Genomic DNA, 26,166 nt, shown 5'->3' on the forward strand with positions numbered 1-26,166 from the left:
ATTTTCTTGGACAAATGTGATAATGGCCACCACAGTTCTGTCCCAAAAGCTGTGACCGCCTACAGACACAATAAAAAGCCATTAACTGCCCCCTCCTTCTACAAAACCACTGTGAAAGTTGAAGAGGCAGGAAAATAAAAGAGGAAGAAAAGGTGTTCCTTCTTTTTTACCCAGAGTTATTGCTACCGGATCCGCAAAGCCCTGGAGCCCTACAAACCCCAATGGTGCAAGACTCACGAGAACTGGTCCCTCTACTTGTTCTCCCCACAGAACAGGTAAGAAATTCCAGGGAAATTCCAGCCCAACAGGGGTTTGAGGTAATGAAATATTGCCTTCCTAGCCAGCCTCCCCTTGGGAAAAATCCTTCAGAGCTTTAGGATCCAGTTCCTGATTTTGAGGTAAAGTTTTCAGTTCAGTGTAGGCAGAACTGTGTGGTTCACCCCGTTGCTGTCAGTGGTTTAGCCAGCATTAGTAATAATTAATAATTAATGATAATCACGGCCAAAGCCTGTGGAGATGCTGCCTCACCACTTGGGCTGGTGCTGATTTTTGGGGAGGAGACTGTTCCTGACCCAAACTTCTGAAGGATCTGTTTTTCCCACCTCTCTCTAGGTTCCGAGTGACGTGCCAGAAAGTCATTGCCCACAAAATGTTTGACCACGTGGTGCTGGTCTTCATCTTCCTCAACTGCATCACCATAGCTCTGGAGAGACCAGACATTGACCCCCTGAGCACGGTGAGAGGCATTTCCTTCCTCCATCTCCCATCCAGATCTTCATTTCCTCAGGACCAGAGCCTGCAAGATAAATGTTGGATTTCTGACTCGTGTCTCTTTGTTGTTCTGTGTTTTCCAGGAGAGGATATTCCTCAGTGTCTCTAATTACATCTTCACTGCCATCTTCGTGGTTGAAATGATGGTTAAGGTAATTAGAGCTTCATCCCATGGCCCAGAGCAAGTTCTGGCCAAGACCAGACCATACCAGAGTTATGATCTGGATGAAGATTTCAACGTCTCCCTTCTCCTGGCTGCAGGTGGTAGCTCTTGGCTTTTTCTCTGGGGAGAACACGTACCTGCAGAGCAGCTGGAACGTCCTGGATGGAGTGCTGGTCTTTGTGTCCATCATTGACATCATTGTGTCCATGGCATCAGCAGGAGGAGCCAAAATCCTGGGAGTCCTTCGTGTGCTGAGGCTTCTGCGGACCCTGAGACCTCTCCGGTATGGGCTGATAAATCAGAGAGTTTGGGAAATGCACGAGGTCTTGCTTAATAACACAAAACACTGAAGTACAACATGGGTAGAAACATCTTTGGGTATCTCTAAACTCGGGGAGAAATTGTTTGAAAGCAGTGAAATGAGCTCAGATTCATCTTCAGCTCGGACATGTGTAGCTGGAGTTTGGAGTGAGAGGTGTGGTCAGAATCCAGAGTGAGGGCAGTCAGAGCCTCCTCCACACTGCAGCTTTGTCAGCCCTTCCCAAATCCTTCTTCCACTGCACAACTTCACAGGCACTCCCCGGCAAAGAGGGATTTGCAGTTGAACAGGTGCCGATGAGGATTTGATAAGCTCCAGCATCCTTCCCTGCTCTCCTGACCCTGCCGAACATCCCTGCAAAGCAGCTCCTCCCTCAGCCAGGCACAGGAGGGCAGAGCTCCCAGAGTTTGAGAACAGGAGTAAAGATAATCTGTGTTTTGGTTATGATTACACAATAAAGAGGGATAATGCTTGGCAGGTATTTGGATCAGCTCCTATTCTGGTTTTGTCCTGTTTGGCAATAAACAGGAGCCTTTTTTTTCTGAAATTTCAGGGGAATGAGACAGTCACCTCCAAAACGCTGGAAACTTTCTGGGACAAAGCTGTGCTTGTGAGTGATAGGAAGAGGGAATATTTTATACCACAAGAACAACAGCTCTTTGTGCTCTGTGTCCCCTTAGTGACCAGGAAATCAGTGTTTCTGGCTCCTTGCTGTTCTGCTGGTGGCACCAGTGTCCCCTGGCAGTGCTGGCTCCCCAGGACACCCTGGACAAGTCACCATGTGTGACCCACAGAAGTGGGAACAAAATTCAGGGCACGGGCAGTTCATGAGGAAAGGGGAGGGGGAAAGGGGGAATCGGTCTTTGAGAATAACTAGGCCAGATCCTATGAATAGAAAGGAATTCATCACCTCTCACCACGGCCTCGCTGAGCACAGGATGGCTCCAGGGACCATTCCTAACACTTTGGAGGTGCAGTTCACTCTCCACATGATTTGTCTCAAACAAGACCCTGTGGAAATGCTGCAGCACAAAACGCTTTTCTGTGGGCTTGGCAGGCACAAGGCATCACTATCCACGTGAGCTGCAGCTCCCTGCAAGGACTCACCCTTTACAAGCCCATCCTAAAAACAACTTTGATGCTTTTCAGGCAAAACTCCCACCTGGCCCTTCCTAGGAAAGCTTGGCTTGGGCTGCTTCCACTGCCACCTTCCCAGGGCAGGGCAGTGCATGCCCCAGGCTCTCCTCCAGGGAAACAACACCCCAAACCTGCCTTAGAGCACACCAGGAATCTCCTTCCCAACAGGACTGACCCTTTGGCTGTGGAGCTGCTGATCACAGGCTCCTGCTAGCTAAGAGCCAGCTCAGGAGCTAATTAGGAAACAAATTGGAATTACTCTGTTTGGAAAGTTGTCATGGCCACTGGTGGAGGAGGAGCACCAGACGTGGGCTCGCCAGGCCCACTGGGAAGATGTTCATGTGTTGGGAGAGGAAGGAGGGTCCTGTCTGTGTCCCTGGGCTGGGGTCAGAGCCCTTGGAGGGATCTGGAGTGAGGTACAAACCTCCCACAGTGGGAGCTCTGTGATATCCTGCCCAAAGGGAGTCTTCTCTCCTCACTCTGCCCAGCTGTCACAATTCCATCTGATGGGATTGGGAATGTTCTGGTTGTCTGGAGAATTCCCTGCCTGCAGGTAGAGGAGGTTTGGGCCAGCCCCAGAGAGCAGAGGAGAAGCAGCTGGGTGATAACAGGACATACATAAAAATTAAAATTTAAGTGTCTTGTGTTTTTTTTTTCCAGAGTTATCAGCAGAGCCCCAGGTCTGAAGCTGGTGGTGGAAACCTTGATCTCCTCCTTGAGGCCTATTGGGAATATTGTTCTCATCTGCTGTGCTTTCTTCATTATCTTTGGGATTTTAGGGGTCCAGGTAAAGTATTTCCCTCCCCTGCAAGTGACTGCTGCTTTTCTCACAAGCTAGGGTTGAGGTGGAAATAATGAGCTGAAATGCCTCCAAAGGAAGATTTCAGGGGAAGAGGAGCCAGACTTTAGCAGAAATGATCCAGGGTGGGGTTGGCAGCTGCTCCCAGCAAAGATCTCAGGATTAGGAGAGCAGACAGACCTCCCTGCTGAACTCTACTGCAGGAATGAAAGATAAATCACAGAACAGACTTTTCAGAGCTGCTTCTTTTTTGTTCTTTTTTTTTTTTTTTTTTTTTTTTTTTGTGTTCTCAAATGCAGCTTTTTAAAGGCAAGTTCTACTACTGTGATGGCCCTGATGTCAAAAACATCACCACAAAGGCTGACTGCACCAACGCTCACTACAAATGGGTCCGGAGGAAGTACAACTTTGACAATTTGGGGCAGGTAAAGTCCTCCCTGCAGGGGTTTTCTGTGCCAGTTTTCATGGATGGACACCTGAAATGTGTGGCTTCAGGAAAGTGTGGAGCCTCCATCATAGGGAGTTTCCAAAACTGATTTGCAATCATCTATCAGTGGGTTCATATTTGCACTCGGTGATCTTTGAGGGCTTTTCCATCCTTGGTCATTCTATAACTTTATCTGGAAATCTCTGTCTTTTACCCTAAATGTGTAAATATGGATCAGATCAACCCTTGATCTCTTGCTATGATTGTACAATTCCTTGGTTTTAGGAATGTTGTCGTTCTTTGAGATGCCATCCCTCAACTGCCCCTTTTATTCTCCAAATTTATTGCTGTTCTGTTTGCAAATGACGAAAATAAAGTGCTTTACATGGCTGAAAAGCAGGCCAGGCCATAGGAGGAGTTGGGAGCTCCTTCTCTGGGGACTGCAAGGCAGGACCAACCCCTTCTGTCCATTTTGCAGGCCCTGATGTCCCTGTTTGTCCTCTCCTCCAAGGACGGCTGGGTGAACATCATGTACGACGGGCTGGATGCCGTGGGCATTGACCAACAGGTATCTGTCCTGCAGAGCCCACCTGTGATTTTTGAAATCCCAGGAAGCAGTAGAGCTGTAGAACCTCCTTGAGGCCCTTTTGCTCATTGAGCTGCCAGTTTTCCATTTTTTGGAGTTGCTTTTCCATGGCTGCTTCCCATGTAGGACAAGCTCTGGCGTGTCCTACATCAGGGTATGTAGAATGAATTAGAATGAGGGTGCTTGAGGATGGGAAACCACCAGGAATGTTGTGGAAAAGGCATTCAGTTTGTGAGTTTTGTGGCATTTTCTGTGGGAAGTTGAGCCTCGCATGAGTAGGACCCACCCAGAGTCACAGTAACACTTTGGACTTCATTTCCCCCACTTCTGAAGATCTGGTAACAACTGAGAAACATTAGGCAGGAGCCCACATCTGAAAAAATTAAAAATCTGGAGCCTATCTTTAGCTGAAACAATCTTGCTGGTGGGATGATGCTCACCACTGAGATTTAACTGAAGCTGTGTGAAATAAATACCAAAATAATCAAATCCCGTGAGGCACTTTTGGGTGGGTTTCGCACCAAACTGTAAAATTTTAGTCAGTGAGAAGGTGAATGAGAGGAAAATCCTTGGGGAAAATCCTCCTCCCAGTGCTCCCCACCTCCCCACACAACTTACTGCTCCAAAAAAACTGACTCAACCCACCCGCTCTGTGCCGCTTCTCCCTCGTCTTTCCCTCCCCTCCCAGCCCATCCAGAACCACAACCCTTGGATGCTGCTCTACTTCATCTCCTTCCTGCTCATCGTCAGCTTCTTCGTGCTCAACATGTTCGTGGGGGTGGTGGTGGAGAACTTCCACAAGTGCCGGCAGCACCAGGAGGCGGAGGAGGCGCGGCGCCGGGAGGAGAAGCGGCTGCGGCGCCTGGAGAAAAAGCGCAGGAGTAAGGAGATGTACCTGTCTGGTCGGTAGAGTGCCTTACAAACCAAAATCTTTCTGAGCCCTGCCTGCTCCCAAAGCAAGATTTCTTTTTAGTTTTGGGGTTTTTGTGGCTTTTGTTCGGGTTCACGAGGTTGTGTTGTTTCATTATCTCTTTGGCGGTGCCTTAAGGCTCGGGCTGGTGACGCCTTGGGATTGTCCTGGTGGGAAATGTCACCTTTTCACCTGGCTGGGGGGGAAATGCTCCTCCAGCAGAGTCCTCTCTGCAAGGCCATGCTGTCCCAAGCACTGAGGGACAGGGGTGAACTATTTCCCTGCTCCCCCCGTGCCTGGAGGCCACTCCAAGGCTCCCCCGTGCCTTAACGTGCCGCCTGCATCCGAGGATGGTGGTGGGCTTTGATTTGGGGGTTCATTTCTCATCTGAAGCAGTGGTGATGCTGTTTGGGAGTCCTGGAGCATGGCCCCGCATGCCACAGACACTGCATGGGGGCACGGACAGAGCCTGGGGACAGCAGGGAGCCCCAGGGTGGGGCTGCAGGGAGAATTCCTCTTGGGAACATGTCCATGACAGGAGATGCTCGTCCCATTCCAGGCTGGAACTCAGTCCTGGGACTCCTTTTGTCCTTGGAACACTGGCCAGGGGCAGGGCCATTAGCCAAGAAAGGCCTTTAGCCAAAAAAGGCCTTTAGCCAAAACTTCCTTCTCAGTGGATCTCATAGGGACCATCAAACCCCAAACCCACCTGAGCCTGTGCTCCTTTCCTGCCCCAAACCTGCCCATTCCCACCTCCCCTGGTAGGGTATTCCCAGGAGATCTGCCAGGAAAGCAGCCCCAGCTTTCCCAGAAGTTCCAGTGAGCAGGGAGAGCCTGCCAGGCGTTTTTGTGGAGTGAGCAAACCTGGCTTGGCCACCGAGATCAAAGCTGACCTTAGTCAGAGGTAAGGCTGAGCTTTCCTGGCCCTGTCTGCTTGCAGCACTGCTGTGACTCTGCCTGGCCGTGTCATCTCCTGGAAGGAGCAAATATTGTGACAAATTGCTTGTGTCCCACACATCAAGGCATGGATATCCATTTCCAGCTGGAAAAGCAGCCCAGCTCCAAGGACACGGCACAGGCTGTGCTGGGAGAAATCCCATCCCATTCCACTCCCTGCTTCCCTCCAGGCCTGGGGCAGGAGCTGTGTCCCTCACAGCCCCTCTGCTGCTCCCCTGGTGCTCCTTGGTGGAGCCAGGGGACACCTCAGCACTAAATGGTGGCACTGCTGTCCCCACAGGACCTCAATGGCACCGCAGGGAGGGCCAAGCCCTTTTGATTTTAGCCAGTTGTGAGTTCAGTGCCTGCCTCAAAATGAAATCCAGCTCAGACATTGAGTCTCTTCAAAGATTTCCAAGGGTTCAAATGCAATTTCCTGCCCCTTTTCCCATTTTGCTGTGGGAGTGTGAGGGTGGAAATACTGAAGGCAGCATTTCCAGCACAGGGAGGAGAATCAGATTTAGGGTCCCAGGGGTCCTCCTTGTGCAGCTTCTACCCCAATGTCCTGACCTAAAAGACATTCAGATAAACTCGAAGTTTATATGAAATTAAAAAAAAAAAAGGCAATTTTAAGCATCCTTTGAGAGAGCAGAGGCACAGGTATGGAGGCACAGCTCGGTTCCTGATTAGGAAATAAATCTTATTAAAGCCTGGCTGTGACTGCACAGCTCAGACACAGAAAGAGCCAGTCCCTGTCAAAGTGATGGACACTGTGACATTGTCCCTCTTTATCCACCACCTCCAAGGAGCTATTTCAGCCCAGCCATTGCACAGATGAGCCTTGTAACATTTCATGGAGAGCACACAGGGAGGAGGACAGATTTCTGGAAGGGGATCAAGTCAATAGAGCAGCTGAGAAGTGAAACATTTGGCCATGTGCTGGGCTTCCAGAAGGTTCCCTGAAAATGTCTGGCTCTACCTGCAAGGACAGCTTGGCATCCAAACTGGAGCTGTTAACAAGGTGAACCCAAATACCTGCTGCACTTTTGGGAAATCGCTGTTTCCATTTCAAGGGATGTATTTTTGTTTCAGTTGGGAGGGGTTTGAACCTCCTGGGTGGTTTAGGTGACTAATGGATTTGATAAAAAAAAAACGTGGCAGACTCAGAAAGATGCGAGCTGTGGCTGTGGGCAGTGTGTGTGTGCTCGTGGAGCTGGGGGATCTGCATGGTGGCAGCAGCTGGCAGCTTCCTCTGCTTCCATGTGTCCCTTCCTCTGCTTCCATGTGTCCCAGCACTCCGTGTCACCCCTGTGGAGCAGCCTGGTCCCCCCAGGGAGAGGAGGGAGGAATGTGGGGAGGCTGGCAGAGATCCCTGCTTTCACCTCAGTCAGCATTCCCAGCGCTGGGCAGAGCAGGAGAGGAGGAGGAATTTGTGTTTTAGCAGGAGGAAAATCCAGCCTAGGCCACCGATGCACCCTGTGGGCTTGCTGTCTGCCTGGCACCTTGTCTGTGTGTCCTGTCCCCTGTCTGTGGTGTCCCCTGGGGATTGAGGGCTGGGGGATCTGTCCCTTCCTGCACACACTGAAATGCACCACGGAGCTGTGGCAGCCTGGGAATGGGTTAAACCTCAGCTGGGTGATCTGGGTGCCAATCCCAGGCTGGATCCAGGATTTGGGACTTGTCAGAGGGGTTGTTGTGTGGAAAATACAACTCCGGGAATGGGATAAACCTCAGCTGAGTGGTCCTAGGCACCAATCCCAGGCTGGATCCAGGATTTAGGACCTGGCAGAGGGATTTCTCCATGGAGGACTCAGCCCTGCAGCAGGACCCAGCCCCTTCTCAGGTGGGTGGGGAGTCACCACCCTGCTTTGGGGTGATTTTTCAGCAGAATGGTCCCTCTGAGCCCAATTCTGTGCTGTCACCACCTCAGATCTTTCCAAAACATTTCTCCTTTCCCATCTGAGGAAGGAGGGCCACTTTGCTGCAGGGATTGGCAGCAGGTTCACTCTGCTCAAGGAGAGCAGAGGGCAGGGGGTGAGTACGCTGAGAAATGCATTTGATGTGGTTTTAAAAGCTCAGTGAACTTTTTTATGTGCAGAGAAGAAAAATCAAGATAAACCAGAATATTTTTCCTGCCGCTGTCCCTGCTCCATCCATTCCATCCAAGGGTAATTTAACAACCCTGCTGCTCTCAGCCTTTTAATGAGCTTCTCATAAGACACAGACCCAGAGCAGCCTCCCCAGATTGAAGGTTTTCATTAAAAACACGTGGAGCAGCTTGATCTGCTCTGCCTGTGGGATCCAGACCCAGCTGTCAGCTCAGCTCTGACCTTCAGGGGCTGCAGGAGGGTCTGGGTGACACTGAAAGCAGAGCAGGAAAAGCTGGAAATCCCAGCTCTAGCTGCCTTTCAGTGGTGTCCCTTCAGGAAGACCCCAAAAAAATGAGAATTCAGAAATACTTTTTCCTGATTTCAGCTCTGTGAGAGGAGAATGGCCACAAATCTGTTCCTCTGAGGTTTTTCCCACCAGAGCTGGGAACTGGGGAAGGATGAGGGAAATTTTAAGCCCCAGTAGAGGTGCCTTTCAAAGCAAAAGAAATTTTAAGAAATTCAAAGAAATTCAAAGAAATTCAAAGAAATTTTAAGCCCCAGCAGAGGTGCCTTTCAAAGCAAAAGAAATTTTAAGAAATTCAAAGAAATTCAAAGAAATTCAAAGAAATTTTAAGCCCCAGCAGAGGTGCCTTTCAAAGCAAAAGAAATTTTAAGAAATTCAAAGAAATTCAAAGAAATTCAAAGAAATTTTAAGCCCCAGCAGAGGTGCCTTTCAAAGCAAAAGAAATTTTAAGAAATTCAAAGAAATTCAAAGAAATTCAAAGAAATTTTAAGCCCCAGCAGAGGTGCCTTTCAAAGCAGTGGCTGCAAACCTTTCTCTAGAGGGTGGCACATGGTGATATTTGAATTTAAATACCCTCTCAGTGCCACAGCCCTCTCTGTATCCAGCAGAATCACTTGAGCTGGAACTGAAATTTTGGGTGCTGCATCCCTGAGTGTTCAGGGTTTGCAAGCAGGGAATTCTCAGCCCCTGCTATTTGTTTTTCCAGGCAGCTGCAGGTACAGAGCTGCTCTGTTCCAGGCATGAATAACCCCATTAGGGCTTTCTAATGTTTCATGCAGAGCATTGTAATGGAGGAGCTGGGGCTGGGAATTGTAATGCCAACTAAAAATGCTTTTAAGCCAGGGGAGGACTGGGCTTCATTAATTTCCATGTCAGCAGAAGCACAAGCAAAGTTGAAATACTCTGCAGAGAGGTGAGATTCAAGTGTTAGCCAGCATCTAAAAGCAGGGGGAGGAAAGGCTGGGATTTTCCTTTTTTCATCTGTTTGATGGTTGCTTTTTCTCCCTCCTCGCACTTCCACCAGTTCAAACCAGCAGCTGAAGGGAAGCTTGGCTGTGTTTGATGGAGGGAGAGCATTTAGAGAGTGCCAGGCCAAGGGGAATGCATGCCCACTGCCAGGGGGTTATGGGATTTTGGGAATTAATTCCTCCCTGGGAGGGTGGAAAGGGGCTGGGATGGAATTCCCAGAGAAGCTGGGGCTGCCCCTGCATCCCTGGAAGTGTCCAAGGCCGGGCTGGGATGGTGGAAGGTGTCCCTGCCATGGCAGGGGTAGAATGGGATGGGCTTTAAGGTCTCTTCCAACCCAAACCATCCTGGAATTCTATGAAAATGGACAAAAACCCACAAGAACCCCAACGTGTCCAGGCAGGATGGGGCTTGGAGCAGCCTGGGACAGTGGAAGGTGTCCCTGCCATGGCAGGGGTGGCACTGGAGGGACTTTGAGGTCCCTCCCACCCCAAACCAATCCATGATGACAGGAATCTGCCAACTGGCTGATGGAGTCTCATCCCAAAGCCCATTTTCCCAGAGAGCCCAGGTTGTGTTTTTCCTGCTGGGATCAGCAGTGGATCTGGGGTTCCCTGTTGCTGTGCCCACATCCCGTGGAGCAGAACCCTCCTCAGCCAGGTTCTCCCACACACCCACAGCTCTGGTTGTGCCAGCAGCCATTGGGGTGTGTGCAGTGAACCCTCAGCACAATTTGGGGGCTTAAAATTCCCTCTAAGAGTTAAAAAAAGTGATCTGAGAGGAGCCCAGAGCTGCTTGCTGTGCTGCCAACAGAGGTAAAACTCCCTGGAGGGTTTGGGAATGCCCAGGGCTGTGGAGCCCTGGAGCTCTGCCTGTCCTGGCAGAGCTGTTGTGGGGCTGCTCCCCTCTGCCCCCACCCTGCTGCAGCCCCTCTGCCTCCCTGGGGTCACTGAGCCTGCCCTGGCTGCTGGGGCACGTCCTGGGCACGTCCCTGGGCACATCCCTGGGCACATCCCTGGGCACATCCCTGTGCTCATCCCTGGGCACATCCCTGGGCACATCCCTGGGCACATCCCTGGGCACATCCCAGCTCTCTCTGTGCTCATCCCTGGGCACATCCCTGGGCACATTCCTGTGCTCATCCCTGGACACATCCCTGGGCACATCCCTGGGCACATCCCTGGGCACATTCCTGGGCTTTTCCCTGAGCACATCCCTGGGCACATCCCTGTTCTCTCTGGGCACATCCCAACTCCTTGGGCACATCCTGGCTCCCTCCAGGCATATCCCAGCTCCCTCTGGACACATCCCTGTGCTCATCCCTGGGCACATCCCTGGGCACATTCCTGCTCTCTCTGGGCACATTCCTGCTCTCCCTCTAGGCACATCTCTGGGCTTGTCCCTGTGCTCATCCCTGTGCTCATCTCTGGGCACATCCCAGCTCCCTCCAGGCACATAACTGCTCTCCCTGGGCACATCCTTGGACACATCCCTGGGCACATCTCAGCTCTCTCCACGCACATCCCTGGGCACATTCCTGGGCCCATCCCAGCTCCCTCTGCCAGCCTGGCACGGGCAGCATCTCCTGGAGTGGACATTGCATGGGGTCCCCCCTGCTGCATGTGGTCATTGTCACCTCTGTCACCTCCCTGCCAGCTCTCCTTGGATGTTTTCCCCTGCTGGAGTCCCTCCCCCGTCCCTTGCTCTGCCTGTGGCCTGTGTGCATCCCAGAGGAGCCAGGCTGCACCTGCACTCCCTGGGGCTAAACCTGTCCTGGGTTTTCCCAGCAGGAATTTGGGCAGGGCTGAGAGAGACCTGTGGGACCCCTCTGTGCTGTGGGACAGAGCCACCTCTGGGTCTGCTGCTTCCTCCTTGGGTTTTCCTCTCCAGCCCATGGGCAGGAGGGGCTCTGATTTTAGGAATTTAGGAAGTTTTCAGCTCAGTGCCTGGCAGTGGAAAAATGTCTTCTTGTGATTCTCCTTCTGGAATTAGTTGATAAAACAGAATAAACACCTGATTTTTTGCTGAATAATGAATAAATCAGGCATTTGGGCAGGTGAGGGGTGGTGAAAACCACCTGCAACCTCTTTTCCTTATGTGCTGCCAGCCCATCCCTGCTCATCTCCTTTAATCAATCCATTAATCAACCATTCCTCATTAATAAATAGTCCCTTAATATAATATTTAACTATTAAGGGTATTCTCAGACCTCCCAAGGAGTTATCTGCACTCCCAAGAAGACATTTCCCTAAAAATAATAATAAAAAAAAATAAGGACAAGGATGTTGTAATCCTGAAAACACATGAAAGCACATTGTACAGGCTGAAATAAATATTATGCTGCAATGTTTTTATTATTATTTTTCAGGCAGGCTGAGCTCAGTAGCACAGACAGCCCCAGCAGTCCAAGATGACTCGTAGGATTAAGGCACATGAAAGCAACAGAAAAAAAAATGTATTCAAAAACAACTCTGGTTGCTTTCATCTTGTTTTTCCACACCCCTTAGCAGAGCAAAAAAAAAAGCCTTGGTGACCCTGGTCAGAAGGAAATGTTTTTCAAATGCCTCCACTGTACTTTTAACTACGAGCAAAAAAAAATGTAGTTGAAAGGCAGCTGCAGATTCTGTTTCCCTTTATCCAATTAATTTTAAGGGTTTGGATTCTGATCTGGCATCAGTTGCACCAAAAAAAAACCCAAAAAAACCTCCCACATTTCAAGAGTCTTTCCATCTGAAAGGTATTAGCAGGATGAGAGGAGTGGGAGATGGATTTCAGGAGGGCACTGAGTGCTTCTGAACTGATTTCCCTCCTTATTTCAAGGTGAAGCAACTTTTTCTGAGCTCTTGAAGCATTAAAAGCTGAATTTGCTGATATATTTGTAAAATCCCCTCTCTGTGAGGAACCATCCTGCTCTGCCTTGGTGTGACCTCAGTGTCTCTCCACTTGTGAAGTCCACAGTAATGCTGCCTTGGCCTTGTGTAAACCCAGAATATTTACATTGCTGCAGTTTGAAAGGAATTGGAGTGCCCACAGCCATCCCTGTGGTCACACTTTCACTGGAGAGAGGCAGTAAATGCAGTCCTGGGGTCCAAACACTCTCCTTGGAACACTCCATGCAATTTGGTCACAGGCAGAAATTTCCACATTTTGAAGAGAAAAAAAAAGGAGGAATCCCAGCCAGAGGCAGAGATGTAAAATTCATGTGAATGCTTTTGGATGCAGCCATGCCCTGAGCCCTAGATATATTGTTTAATTACCTATTTTATAAATACAAATGTATATTTCTTTTTCCAGAGGAGCTTGTGCTGGTTGTCGTGGCAGAGCCAAGCACTTTGTGGCTGTGTCCTGTGCGCTCCCATCCCTCAGGAATGCTCTGCTGCTTTTCCTTAAACCTTCCAAAGGTCCCAAAAAACCTTCTGGAGCTCAGGGCATGTTCTCCTGCCAGCTGGGATGATCCTGGCACTGCAGGACTGGGAGAGATGAGTGCTGCCCCAGCTCTGCTGGGTTTGGAGCTTTTCCTTTGGCCTTGTGGTCCTGTGTCCACCCTGCTCCTCCCCTGCCGCCCATGCCAGGAGGGGACTCAGGGACAGAGGGAAGGACCTGGCTGGCGCCAGAGGCTGCTCATCCCAAAAACCCACTCAGGCTGTGGTGGGAGGCAGGATCACACAGGGATCACTCAAAAATTATACAGGGATCACTCGGGGATCGCTCAGGGATCACACAGGAGTATTTCAGGAATTACACAAGAATCAGGAATCTGGAGATCACAGAGGAGTATTTCAGAAATCACTCAAGAATCTCAGGAATTACACAAGAATCAATCAGGGATCACTCAAGAATTACACAGGGATCACACAGGAATCACTCAGGAATCACTCAGGAATCTCAGGAATTACACAGGAATAAATCAGGGATCACTCAGGGATCACACAGGAATGATTCTGGGATCATTCAGGGATATCACAGAAATCACTCATAAATCTCTCAGGAATCACACAGAGACTCTCAGGGGTCCCACAGGGATAACACAGAAATCATTCAGGAATTACTCAGAAATTACACAGGGATCACTCAGAGATCCCACAGGAATCACACAGGAATCATTCAGGGATCACTCGAGGACCATTCAGGGATCACTCAGAAATTACACAGGAATCATTCAGGGATCACTCAGAGATCCCACAGGAATCACACAGGAATCATTCAGGGATCACTCGAGGACCATTCAGGAATCCCTCAGGAATCCCTCAGGCCTCACTCAGGGATCACACAGGAATCACTCAGGGATCACTCAGCCACTCCCCACGTTTTGTCACCTTTGTTCCCCACCCGTGTCCAGCTGGGAGGTGACTCCAGCCCCCGTGCTGGTGGCCCTCAGCCCTGCAGCCCCCTTGGCTCATGGCTGTCCCCCGTGTCCCCACAGAGGCCCAGCGCAGGCCCTACTACGCCGACTACTCCCCGGCCAGGAGGTACATCCACAGCCTGTGCACCAGCCACTACCTGGACCTCTTCATCACCTTCATCATCGGCGTCAACGTCATCACCATGTCCATGGAGCACTACAACCAGCCCAAGGTAGGAGCTGCCCCCAGAAGAGTTGCCTTGAGAGGAAATTGGCCATGGGGACGCTCTTAGTGATGTTTTAGGGTTTGTATTTTATTATTTTAATGTATTTGTAATGCTGCAGTTCTTTAGTGTAGAACTCTAAACTCCATGTGCAGTGTGAGCTGCTGCTTTCCCATTTTGGGCAGACACACCAATTCCTCTCCAGGCCTGGCAATCAAGGACACCTCATTGGCTCAGGCCCCAGAAATGTAAACAAAAGTGCAAACTTGAGGAAAATTACTTCATTACCTGAAGCTGTAATTGGCAGATTAACCCCCAATATGCAAATGGCCCAAACTTATAAAAGTGTGAAAACCCCTGACCTGTGGTCCAATTTTGGGTGTAGCCTTTGTCCGCCCTAAATGTACCTGAAGGGCCTTCAATAAATACAAACACTTTTTATCCCTTAATTTTGTCTAGCCTCTGTTTTTAGGTAGTCCCAAAAAGTCACCCCCAGTTTTTGGGGAGCCTCAGCATTCTGGTCCAGCTCTGCCTCAGGCAAAACTTCCATTTCCCTGGTTTGGGTAAAAAAAACTCAGCTAATGGAGAGTTAATTAGGCTTTTACCAGGAAAAGGCCAATCTAAATATTTCCTGCCCTGATCCCAAACCTGACTGAGCCTCAACTGGAAACCAGTCCAGAGTTTTAGAACATTCCATTAAGAGATATAAACTCTGAGTTACAGCATGTAGAGTGTTTCTTTTCCTCAATGGATTCTGAATAAACCAAATTTAAAATTACAATCCTCACTTTTTTTAATGTATTATAAAATAATTTTCTCCTCAGAACACCTTTGACATAAATCAGAGGGGCTGATAGATAAATTTATATCAATTTATACATTTTCCATCTATAAATTTTCCATTTCATTACCATTTACGAAGCTTAGGCTCAGCATTTGCTTTTCCAGCATTCCATGGTAACCTGCAAATGCCTCCTGGATGCTGAGCCAGAGGGTAATGTGTGTGTGTGTGTTTTACACCAGGGTAATTCCATGGAAATGTTGTTTATCCAGGTTAGGTTTTATTTACTCTTGGTTTACGTTCACTTAACGCAGAGTTGTAAATCCAAATGCAAACGGTCACAAACAATGGCAGAAGTCAGGCTCGGGCTTTGGATGGAACAGGGAATTGTGCTGTGTTTTTTAAGCTGCCATTTTATTTTAGGTACTGGTACAAAAATAGGGATTGTTGCCAACACCTAAGAAACTTCCAGCTCCCATTCCCAAAAAATCAGGGCATGGCCATGCCCTGGTGACCTCACTGTGTGTGGGGTCAGCAAAGCCAGGCATCCCACAGAGGGACAGAAAGAGCTTTCCTGTGCCCTGGGGTTTCCTGCAGCCTCCTCTGTCCCATTTATTTCCATTTTTGTCCAGTTTGATGCTCACAATTCCCATTTTTAATTGAAAACTCAGAATCCTGCTCTACACTAAACTAAACCCCCCAATCCCTCCCCACCCCAAGAGCTGCTCCCCCCTCTCCCAGCTTGTCTATTTTAAGACTCCCCACAAGATTCCTTTGCTATTGTTGGCCCCCAGCTCCAATGAAATCCATTATAAACACTCATCATGCCCGAGTATAAACACTGTGGATTCCTGACTTCCGAGGGCGGCTCCAGGGACAGCGGCAGTGCTGCACCAAATATGGACACGCTTTGCCCAGCTCTGGAGATGCCCCATTTTTCAGCAAGGAAAGGTTCCATCCATCTCTCCAAGGTTTATTTATTTTCCTCAGCTTTTTAAGCAAAGCCTTTGTCCCCAGGGCTGGGATCAAGAAATGATCCATCAAGGCTTTTCTTCTCCCCACTTCAGACCAAGGAATCTTCAGGAGATGGGGAAGGGGGGAATTTTTTCCTGTCTGGCCCGGACTGAACAATTTGTGCATCGAGCTTGAACCTGACATTTTTAGCAGAACTAATCTCAGTGCTTTGGAGGGTTTTGTTTGACTCAGGGGCTAAGCCTTTATTTGAGTTCTGCTGGGTGATTTAGTGAGCTCCACGAGCCTTTATGACTTTATTCCTGAAATTTCTGAGCTCCTCTCACCCTGCTCCCTGCCAGTCCCTCCATGGGGGTCTGGGAAGGGATAACTGGGCTGGCCTAACTGGGATCTGTCTTTCCAGTCCCTGGATGAAGCCCTCAAGTACTGCAACTACGTGTTCACCATCGTCTTTGTGTTCGAGGCACTGCTCAAGCTGGTGGCCTTTGGTTTCCGGAGGTTTTTTAAGGACAGGTGAGAACATTTTGGACCCCTGTGGATTTGGGATTCAGGGCTGGTCTGACCCAATTTCAGAGCCAGATTCTGTGGTGACACAAGAGGAGTCCAGGGCTTGCTCTCAGTGGGTGCAAACTTTGCAAACTTTGTAGTGTGAGAACTGAAAATCCTGAGAACTGCTGGCGGTGCTTTGCAGGAGGAATTCAGGAAATCTCCCCAAATTCCAGATCCACCTTTTCCCCCAGGATTTCCCTTTCCACCAGACCTGAGCAGCTCAGCCTAGAGGTCAGAAACCCTTCCCAGTCAGCTCCCATATTTTGTGGCTCAAGGATGTCTGTGCCAGCTGCTCTGAGCTGGTTTTGTACCACTAAAAATCACAGGCCCAGATGAGAGTGAAGAGATGTGTGGGAAATAAATTTGTAGAAAACTTTAAAAACTTAACAAAGTTTATACAGTATATATTTGTATATAAACTTCAAGATAAGAAATATTGATTTGGAAATATTATAGAATAAGGTAGATATTGTGGAGAGAAAAACAGAAATAAAAATAAGTTTTAAAGGATGGTTTTATAAAAAAACCAAACTAAATACTTTGGAACTATAAAAGACATATTGTATTAAAACTCAAGAGGAGTAATTTTAGATAATTAATTTGACAAAGATGCATTTGGGATTTGCTGGTGCCTGTCATTAAGATGAAATATGTATAATTTGAATTTTGTTTGTCCTGCGTGTCTGTGTAGGTGGAACCAGCTGGACTTGGCCATAGTCCTGCTGTCCATTGTGGGCATCACTCTGGAGGAGATCGAGATGAACGCTGCCCTTCCCATCAACCCCACCATCATCCGCATCATGAGGGTGCTCAGGATAGCCAGAGGTGGGTCCTGCTCTGGGCTCTCCAGGAAATCCTTTGGATGTTTGTCCTTCCAGCCCTGCTGGTTCATTTCCAGTGGGGAACATGGAATGGAAGCTCAGAGAGCAGCTGGGGGTTCCATGGGGTTTCCTTCTGGGGCTGGGTTCTGATTCCAGCCTGGGATCACTGAGCTTTTATCCAGGTCCAGAGCAGGGTGGGGAGTGATGGCAATTAGGGCTTGGGAAGATGCTCCTCACTGGTGAGGTGCCTCCCATTTTCCTGCCTGGGCATGTTGGGGTTCTCATAGGTTTTTGTCCATTTTCATAGAATTCCAGGATGGTTTGGGTTGGAAGGGACCTTAAAGCCCATCCCATGGCAGGGACACCTTCCACCATCCCAGCCTGGCCTTGGACACTTCCAGGGATGCAAAGGCAGCCCCAGCTTCTCTGGGAATTCTATTTCAGCCTCTTTCCACCCTTCCAGAGAGGAATTCCTTCCCAAAATCCCATAACCCTCTGGCAGTGGGAATGCATTCCCCTTGGGACTGACAGGGGGATGTTCAGCCCTGCTGGGATCAGGGAGATCCTGGTTTTCAGTAGAGAGCTCCCCACATGTCCAAACAGCATTAAGGGAGATTTAAACCCTCCCTGCAAGACCTAAACCTCGATTTCCCTCCTGGATTTTGCCTGCAATTCCCCCCAGCCCTGCTGAGCAGGATTTGCTCCTCATTTCAGTGCTGAAACTGCTGAAAATGGCCACGGGCATGAGAGCTCTGCTGGACACGGTGGTGCAAGCCCTGCCCCAGGTAAGCCCCCAAAATTCCTGCATCCCCTTGGGGACAGGAGTGCCTTTGGGGCCTGGGGACAGCTCTGGGTTTGGTGGCCTCCAGAAGCCATCTGGGGAGGGTCTCAGCTCTCTCCAGGCCTTGGGAGTGGAGTTTTTTGTGGCTCATCCTGGAGTGTGTTTGATAGGAGAAGCAAAATGATGGGAAGAGTTCCCAGAGAGCAAATTCCTGTAGGCAGAGCTTATGCAAACCCCAAATCTCACTGGCAAGTTGGGGAAACACCAGGAGGGACAGAGAAGGATCTTGGAGAAAGCACTGGGAGCTCCCAGCTCAGGAGTTTAATTTGGGAGGCAGGAACAGCCACAGTTATTGACAGGGGTGCTGCAGCCTTGGAAAGGCAAATTGGGGAGAGGCTTCTAAGGGTTAAAATCTTGATTTGGGGACACCAATCACCAAATTCTCCTGAGCTGCAAGAGAAACAAGAACACTTCCAGACTCAGGGAATTTGATAGGATCCTGCCAGGTTCACTTCCTGGGATCCCTTTTTTATGGCTCTGAGAAAAGGAAAGGAAGAAGCTTTTTGGTGGCTTTCAGTCTTCCATCAGAATTCCAAGGTGTTTGGGTTTTTTATTTTTAATGTTATCCTTTTTAAGGTGTGTTCTGCTCGTTTGTGGGTGTGCTGGTGTGAGCTCTGATTGTTCAGTGTTGGAGTTAACTCAGATTAACCCTGCCCATCCCAATTCCCTGGAGCAGCCAAGGGCAGACCCCACATGGGTGGGAGTCTCCTCCAGAGGATGAGTGGCCACAAGAGAACCAGCAGAAAACATGGAATTACCCAAATACACCCCAGGGACTCAGTTCCTAAGTGCAAATCAACCCACCATCTATTCCAGGAGAGCTGGAAAATGGGGAATTTCTTTTCCTTGCAAAGACCCCTTTGCTTTGATCTTCATCATTGCCATGAACACATCTCTAATCCCAGCATTTGCCCTTTGGCATCCAGATTTCCTTAAGGATTTGGGCTGAGGCTGAAGCAGGGATTTCCCAACCTGACCCCTGGACTGGCATTTCAAGAAATCCTTGGATTTGTGTCTGGTTTTCAGTTTGCAAAGCATCATCACCACAGCCCATATTTTCTCTCCCTCCTTGTTTTCTGTCCCCACCCCCCAAACAATAGGGTGGCTTCTGGCCAGGGTTTGGGTTCCTTGGGGTGTTCCTGCAGTTTGCATTCCCAGCAGGGTCTCTTGTCAAGGGAAAACCCCTGGGATGTTCCAAGAAGATCTCATGCAGATAGAAAAATGCCACTTTGGTCTCCAGTGAATCTCAGAAAATGAGAAGGGAATTTTAAGAAGAGCTCTCTGACAACCATCACTCTTCATAAAGCTGCAGCTTTCATTTCCAAGGCAGGGCATGAGTTCCTACCCTAATTAAATTAGCATCCTAAAACCACAGCTGGAAAATCCTTGTAGAATGTGGTTTCTAAGTGACAAAAAAAGAGCTAATTTAATGTTTATTCATTGAGGTTTGGGGGGAAATTCTTTGTCTGGTGTGTGGAGAATGCCCATTTATGGGCTGACGATGACAAGGAGCTGTCACTGCATTTCTGGGGGGTGATTTTCATCAGCTTTGGATTTGGTTTTTATTCAGCACTTTGAGTAACACTTGGAGAACCAATTATCCCCAAATTTGGGGGAATGCAGCATTTTGATCCAGGACTGTCACAGGATTAATCTTCTCTTTTGGGATTTCAGGCTGAGCTTGAGCTGCTCTTTTCTAAGTGTCCCTGCCCTGCTCCTTGTGTGGTGACCTCTGCCTGCCAGGCCAAAAACCTTCTCCTCCACCTGATCTGTGGGCAAAAATGAGATTGAGAAGAGAAAAAAAATGAGAGGCCACAGAGATAGAAAGAATGGTCAGGGAATGATCTCAGATTCTCTGCCCACCTTCTCCATCTCCTCCCAATCCCTGGTTCTTGTTTTAAGGACTAAGTGTTAGGGAATCAGCCATCTCCTGTTGATGGAATACATTTATGTTTACTCTTCTTACTAAGAAAATATCTGGTGACTTTAGTCTGAATTAGCAAGGTTTGGTTTTTCACTGGATGTAATTTTGCTTTTTTCTTGTAGCACTTCTCCTTTTTGGAGCAATGGTAGATAAAGTAATCTCCTGCAGTCTGGACAACAGGAGAGCAGTGAACTCCTTTAATCTCTTGGTGTAGAGCAGCTTTTCAAGACCTGCTTCAAGTGTTTTCCTCTTCTTTCTGAGCTCCTGCTCGTTAAGGCTCCATAATGAATTACACCACTCATCCATCACTGATCATTTCCTTGCTCCTAAGTCTGGTGGCTGCTGGGTTTGGAAGCAAGGGCTGCTCTCTAAAGCTCCTGTTTGATGGTTTTTCTTTAGTCCTTTTCCCATTCCCAGCTTTCCAAAGTCCCTTTTTGGATCAGATTTGGGATATTTTCCAAAGTCCTTTCCTGCATCAGATCTGGGTTCAAATGCTCCTGGTGGAAGCAAATCCCCCAGCAGTCACTGCTGAGCTGCCTCAGCTCTTCCTGGTGGGGAGCACAACTGGAGTCCAGCCCAACCCCACCCTCCAACAGCAATAAGATGTGGAACTTCCCTATCAGAAGATCTGGGTTGTTTTCCTTTCTCTGGTCTCACTTGATCCATGGATGGAACATTAATTCCCTGCACAAGAGACTCCTCTGTCTTCAACAGCTTGGAACTGCCCCCACAGGGGTTCCTTTTCCTTTTCCTTTTCCTTTTCCTTTTCCTTTTCCTTTTCCTTTTCCTTTTCCTTTTCCTTTTCCTTTTCCTTTTCCTTTTCCTTTTCCTTTTCCTTTTCCTTTTCCTTTTCCTTTTCCTTTCCTTTTCCCTTTTCCCTTTTCCTCTTCTTTCTCCTTCTCCTTCTCCTTCTCCTTCTCCTTCTCCTTCTCCTTCTCCTTCTCCTTCTCCTTCTCCTTCTCCTTCTCCTTCTCCTTCTCCTTCTTTCCCTTCCCCATTCCCTCTTCCCTCTCCTCTTTGTGGAAATCCAGATAACACCTTTTACACATAACCTGGTAATAACTCCCACATTACCCCAAATTCTTTGGGATTTCATCAATGCCATAAGTTTCCAGGCTGACTTTTCAGGCACCAAAAACACTCAGGCGGCTTAGAGCAAAACCCAACAGCCTCTTCTGTTGCCTCAACCTCGAAAGTTTGTTTATCCCTTTTATTTTAATTCCCTGTAATTATTTGCTCATTTGCCTCCCCAGCAGTGTGTGTGGGGTGCTTGTGCTTGTGCCTGCTCGTTTCTAATGGCTCCCAAAGCATCAGTGGTCCAGCAGACAGGAGCAGCAAAAGCTGTTCCAGAAGGCAGCAGAGGCAGATGAAATAACCCAGCCCAGCCATCCACATCCCTGTTTTATCTTTATTATTCCCTGGAGGATTGTAATAATGTTAGGGAAATTGCAGAGCCAGTTTAGGCTTTATAGCAATTACAGCCTGCACTGGGTGATTGGACTATTCCCATTTCTTTAATATAAAAAATCCCCTCTTTCATCAGCAAGAGCTGTGTTAATTTTATAATGACAGATATCACACTGATAAACTTTCTGATTAAATTAAGCACAGTACAAATAACCAAAATGTCTGTGGCTGTGCCACCTCAGAGAAGAAAACTCTCCCAAAGTCAGAGTTCACCAAAATGCACCTCAGAGATCAGGAATCCCTGGGCCTGACTGCCTGGATCACCTCCCAGCTCCTTGTTTTTAGGGATAAAATCCTGCTGGTGGTGCAGAGAACTCACTTTGTGTCAGTTAGGAGCTGCAAACAGAGAGATTAAAGTGGCAGCAGAGATAAATGGGAGCAGGTGGCAGCAGGTCAGATCACTCTGCCCTTCGTGTTCTCTGCCTGAATCACCAAAAATCTGCTCCGGGAGATGTTTTTGAGGCTTGAATTCTGTGCTGGGATGAGATCCAGCACGGAGGGCTGTGATGCTGGTGGTGTGAAGAACTTTTGTGCTGTTTTCATGTCACTTGTCACCCCCTTCAGCCACCCTGGGGGCTTGGAACACCTCCAGCAGCACCTGGAGCTGCCAGTGCTGGTGTTTGGGATCAGGATCTTCCTGTGGGACACAGAAAGCTGAAATCTGGGAAGCTCTGGTTGAGAAGGGCCTGCAAAGGAAAAGGCTCAGGGGGTTCTCCTCTCCCTGGAGCACTGCAAGCCCTCCATGCCTATGAAACCTTTGGGAACAGCTCCTCTCCTGCCTTGCTGCTGTCTCAGAGTCCCAGGAAGGGAAAGGAAAAGGGAAAGGGAAAGGGAAAGGGAAAGGGAAAGGGAAAGGCCCCAAACCCAACCCAAAGCCCAGGTCCCAAAGCAGCCCTGCCCCACAAACTGCCCTGAAGTGGCCAAATTCCAGAGAGCAGGGTGATGGAGAAGCTGCTGCTTCCCCCAAGGGCATTTCTGCTCCTTTCCCCACACAAAGGCCTCCCTGGGCCCCCTGAAGCAGAACTCAGAGAGGGACCAGGCTGCTGGTCCCAGGGGAAATCTGATTTTCCTCTGGCCCCCCATCCCTGCTGTGCTTGTGTTGAAAATGTGATGGAGTGATTTCATTCATGACCTCGACTTGCCTGACCCTTGTTCTGCTTTCTCCTTGTGTAGGTAGGGAACCTTGGCCTACTTTTTATGCTCCTGTTTTTTATCTATGCTGCCCTGGGAGTGGAATTGTTTGGCAAGCTGGGTGAGTAATGGGCCCCAGGCCGCTGGCTCCATCCGGTTGGTGTTTATTTGCTATCTGCCTGCTTCCTTTTCTCCCTCTCCCTCTCCCTCTCATTCCTGGACCTTCCTTAGCTTCACACTCATGTTCTGGAAGATGGAAGTTTTCTCTTGATCTCAGGGTCACAGCTGACACACGAGGATGTAACACAGAACCTTTCTGACACTCACACACACACATTCAGGGCTCTGGCCAACGCCAGCCTTGGCTGGAGAGGAACTCTTTGCTTTTTAAATATCATTGCCCCAGCATGGATTTGTTCAAGTTTGCTACTGGAGACAGAACACGAGCCTGCAGAGCTGGATGGGGGTCAGATTCCTGCTGGAGAGATGCCACCATAAACATGTCCCTGCTCACAGCTTCCCCACAGCCCATCAGTTCTCTGCACTTGGCTGCCACTGCTCCTGCAGCTCCCAGGGCTCCTCTGTCCCCTGCTCTCAGCATCACCTTCCCCTCTCTCCATCAACCAGGAGGCATCCAGTGCTTCCTGCTTGTCCAGCATTAATTAATCCTCCAGTTTGAGGAGACAGCAGCTGCTCAAGAATGTGCCCATCACTAAAATCAGAGCAAACCCCAGCCTTGCCCAGCCTGGAAAATGCTGTTGGAGGGAGCTGTGTCTGCATCCTCAACATTTCCATCCCAATTAGAGCTCCAGGAGCACCAGAAGGCCCTTCCTGAGCAGAGTTTATGGCTGTCATTAATCCCCTTTATGAGCCCAGCCCTCTGCTCAGATTACAAGTGCCTGAGAGCAGAATAATTCTTCCAACCAAAACCAAATTATTTTTCAGTCTCTCACAAATTCTGGGGAAGGAATGAGTTCTGCACCCACCCTGAGTGAGACAGTGAGGGTTTATATTCCACCCCTGGAGTTATGGGTGTATTTGTTCAGTCACAGGGGTGAAAAATGATTCTTCTGGTGTTTCCACCCACACCTGGGCAATGCCAGCCCAGGGGACCCCACTGGGGCAGGACTCTGCTTCCCAGCCCAATTTAATGGGAATATTCCTTCCTTTTTCCTGATCAGCCCATACCAGCCACAAGAACCATCAGCCCTTTCTCCCTCAGGACTGGTCATTTGTGGGTTTTTCTTGGAACTTTTTTGTTTTTCCTTCCAATTTACCTCAGAATAATTACCTAAGACTGAAATGCCCAACCAAGAGCCATTGCTGCCTGTCCTAATGGATATTTAACGAGGCTGTGTTTTATGGGAAGATGGATATTTCATATGTTCAATTTGCATTCATTAGGCTATTAATTCTCAGGGGGAAAATGTCAAATTGCTCCACTTTATCTCAGTGAAAATATCCCTCGTGGTGGATGTAAAAAATCATCAAGGCAAGGGCGCAATCAACAGGAAAACAGACAAAGGAGGCTGTAGAGCAGGAGTAAAGAAAATCACAGAAATTAGAAGGAATGGTTTGGGTTGAAAAGGACTTTAAAGCCCATCCAGTGCCACCCCTTGCCATGGGCAGGGATGCCTTCCACTACCCCAGCTTGCTCCAAACCCTGTCCAACGTGGCCTCGAATGTTTCCAGGGATGAGAATTCCACCACCACCATTTCCACATCTCCTGCTGTCCTGTGCCAGGGTTCTCGAGGTGAAAACACCTTTCCCTGTCCCTCCTGTTCCTCCTGAGCAGGATGTCACCAACCCCTGGTGCCATAAATCCATGGGACGTGGCTCTGGGGGCTGCTGTGGGTTCTCCAGCATGGCTTGGCTGATGTGCTGCTCCTTCCCTGCCCCACAGATTGCAGTGAGGAGAATCCCTGTGAGGGCCTGAGCCGCCACGCCACCTTCACCAACTTCGGCATGGCCTTCCTCACCCTCTTCAGGGTGTCCACGGGGGACAACTGGAACGGCATCATGAAGGTGTGTGCAGTCTCTGGGGGATTCCTCCTCTCTGGAGGGCTGTGGGTACAGTTTTCAAATGGATTTGGGCAACTCTTGGGTGCCAACAAAAATGTTTCCTCTTAAAATACAAAAACGAGATTTCCTAATAGAAAAGCCAGGTGTGTTTTCAAGATTTGTCCTAAGTCTCACCCAGCCTGAAGCTTTGTTCCTGGATGTAATATTGAAGGAAAATGATGCCAGGTTTTTGACTGGGAGGAGTAACCATGCTGTGCTCGGGTGCTGTGCCTTTGGGTTGTGCCATAGAATCACACGATCATGGAATGCTTTGGGCTGGAAGGGACCTTAAAGCTCATCCAGTGCCACCCCTGCCATGGGCAGGGACATCTTCCACTACCCCAGAGCTCCATGCTCTGTCCAACCTGGCCTGGAACACTCCATGAGATGAGAAATCCAAAACTTCTGGGCATTCCATCCCCCTCTATTGTAGGTGCTGGTAATCCATGACCCACATATTTCCTTTTAGCTGTTTCAGTTGTACCCACTTTGTGTTCTTTTGGTGTTTTGAGACATAAACTTTAAGGAATTTAGAGATTTTAGAGGAGCTAAGATTTTAGTTCGAGATAAGCTTTATTGGAGTTAATTAAAATAAATAGATAGGCCTTGATGAAGTTAAAAATTAGTAGTTAACTAATAATTGACTGCTTGTCAACACAATGTTTGGTTAGCTGGGTTTAAAATGAAGAATATAGAAATTGATAAATAGCTTTTAGGAACATAAGACAATTGTAGCCTCCTCTATTCTGAAACCAACTGAAGATGGGGAATGGGAGTTCTACCAAGGATTCATTTGTCATATTTGCATTGAAAAGATAGAAAGGTCTGAACGAGAAGACTTCATTTATTTCCTCATTTTGGGACCCCTCCCCATGAAAGGGACAACCAACCCAGTTCAAGGAGCAAACTGTGCATGCTTAATAGCTTTTGAACTAATTACCATGCTTAATAGCTTTTGAAGTAATTACTATGCAAAGCGAGGAATGAGATGTACCAAAGTTATGAATATGGATTTGTATTTTGGGTATTCAATACTTGCATAGATAAAAGGGCTCTGCAATCACCTGTAAATCACAGCGTGTATTTGGGAGCTATCCCACACGCTGCCCAGCATCACAATAAACTTTCTAACTTTAAGCTGTTAGAGGGTTTTTATCCCTCACAGTTGGATATGGGTACTAGATCAATATCTATTTTTTCAATAAATCACTTTCTGCCCCTGGAAAGCTCTGTAATGTCTGCCTGTCCCCTGGTGCAGGACACGCTGCGGGAGTGCACGCGGGAGGACAAGCACTGCCTCAGCTACCTGCCCGTCATCTCCCCCGTCTACTTCGTCACCTTCGTCCTCATCGCCCAGTTCGTGCTGGTCAACGTGGTGGTGGCAGTGCTGATGAAGCACCTGGAGGAGAGCAACAAGGAGGCCAAGGAGGACGCTGAGATGGACGCCGAGATCGAGCTGGAGATGTCCAGAGGAACCGGCGGGAGCAGGAGCGGGGCCGTGGCCGGGGAGAGCCGGGCGCTGCACGGGAACCTGGAGCACCCCAAGGAGAAGCACCAAGGCCTGGTGAGAGCTGGGCTGGGGAGGGGATGGATCCCACCAGCCTGACCAGCAGATCCCACACAGAGCCAGAGAGGGAGACAAGG

At 48.8% G+C, this 26,166-nt stretch overlaps 1 protein-coding gene across 1 annotated transcript in view; it reads left to right on the top strand.

The window, feature by feature from the left end:
- Positions 1-26,166, top strand: part of CACNA1H (calcium voltage-gated channel subunit alpha1 H) — a 149,695-nt gene that overhangs the window by 115,247 nt on the left and 8,282 nt on the right. Inside the window, exons 17-31 of the mRNA XM_059484127.1 lie at positions 175-275; positions 613-736; positions 855-923; positions 1,033-1,217; positions 3,051-3,177; positions 3,489-3,614; positions 4,095-4,184; positions 4,891-5,104; positions 13,832-13,983; positions 16,131-16,240; positions 16,968-17,101; positions 17,812-17,882; positions 22,503-22,581; positions 24,365-24,486; positions 25,781-26,086. Coding sequence (XP_059340110.1) covers positions 175-275; positions 613-736; positions 855-923; positions 1,033-1,217; positions 3,051-3,177; positions 3,489-3,614; positions 4,095-4,184; positions 4,891-5,104; positions 13,832-13,983; positions 16,131-16,240; positions 16,968-17,101; positions 17,812-17,882; positions 22,503-22,581; positions 24,365-24,486; positions 25,781-26,086 — 2,010 coding nt within the window. The remainder of the gene's footprint in view (positions 1-174; positions 276-612; positions 737-854; positions 924-1,032; positions 1,218-3,050; positions 3,178-3,488; positions 3,615-4,094; positions 4,185-4,890; positions 5,105-13,831; positions 13,984-16,130; positions 16,241-16,967; positions 17,102-17,811; positions 17,883-22,502; positions 22,582-24,364; positions 24,487-25,780; positions 26,087-26,166) is intronic.

Source organism: Ammospiza nelsoni, chromosome 17 (genome assembly GCF_027579445.1).
Source record: "Ammospiza nelsoni isolate bAmmNel1 chromosome 17, bAmmNel1.pri, whole genome shotgun sequence".
In the NCBI taxonomy this organism is placed as follows: Eukaryota; Metazoa; Chordata; class Aves; order Passeriformes; family Passerellidae; genus Ammospiza; species Ammospiza nelsoni.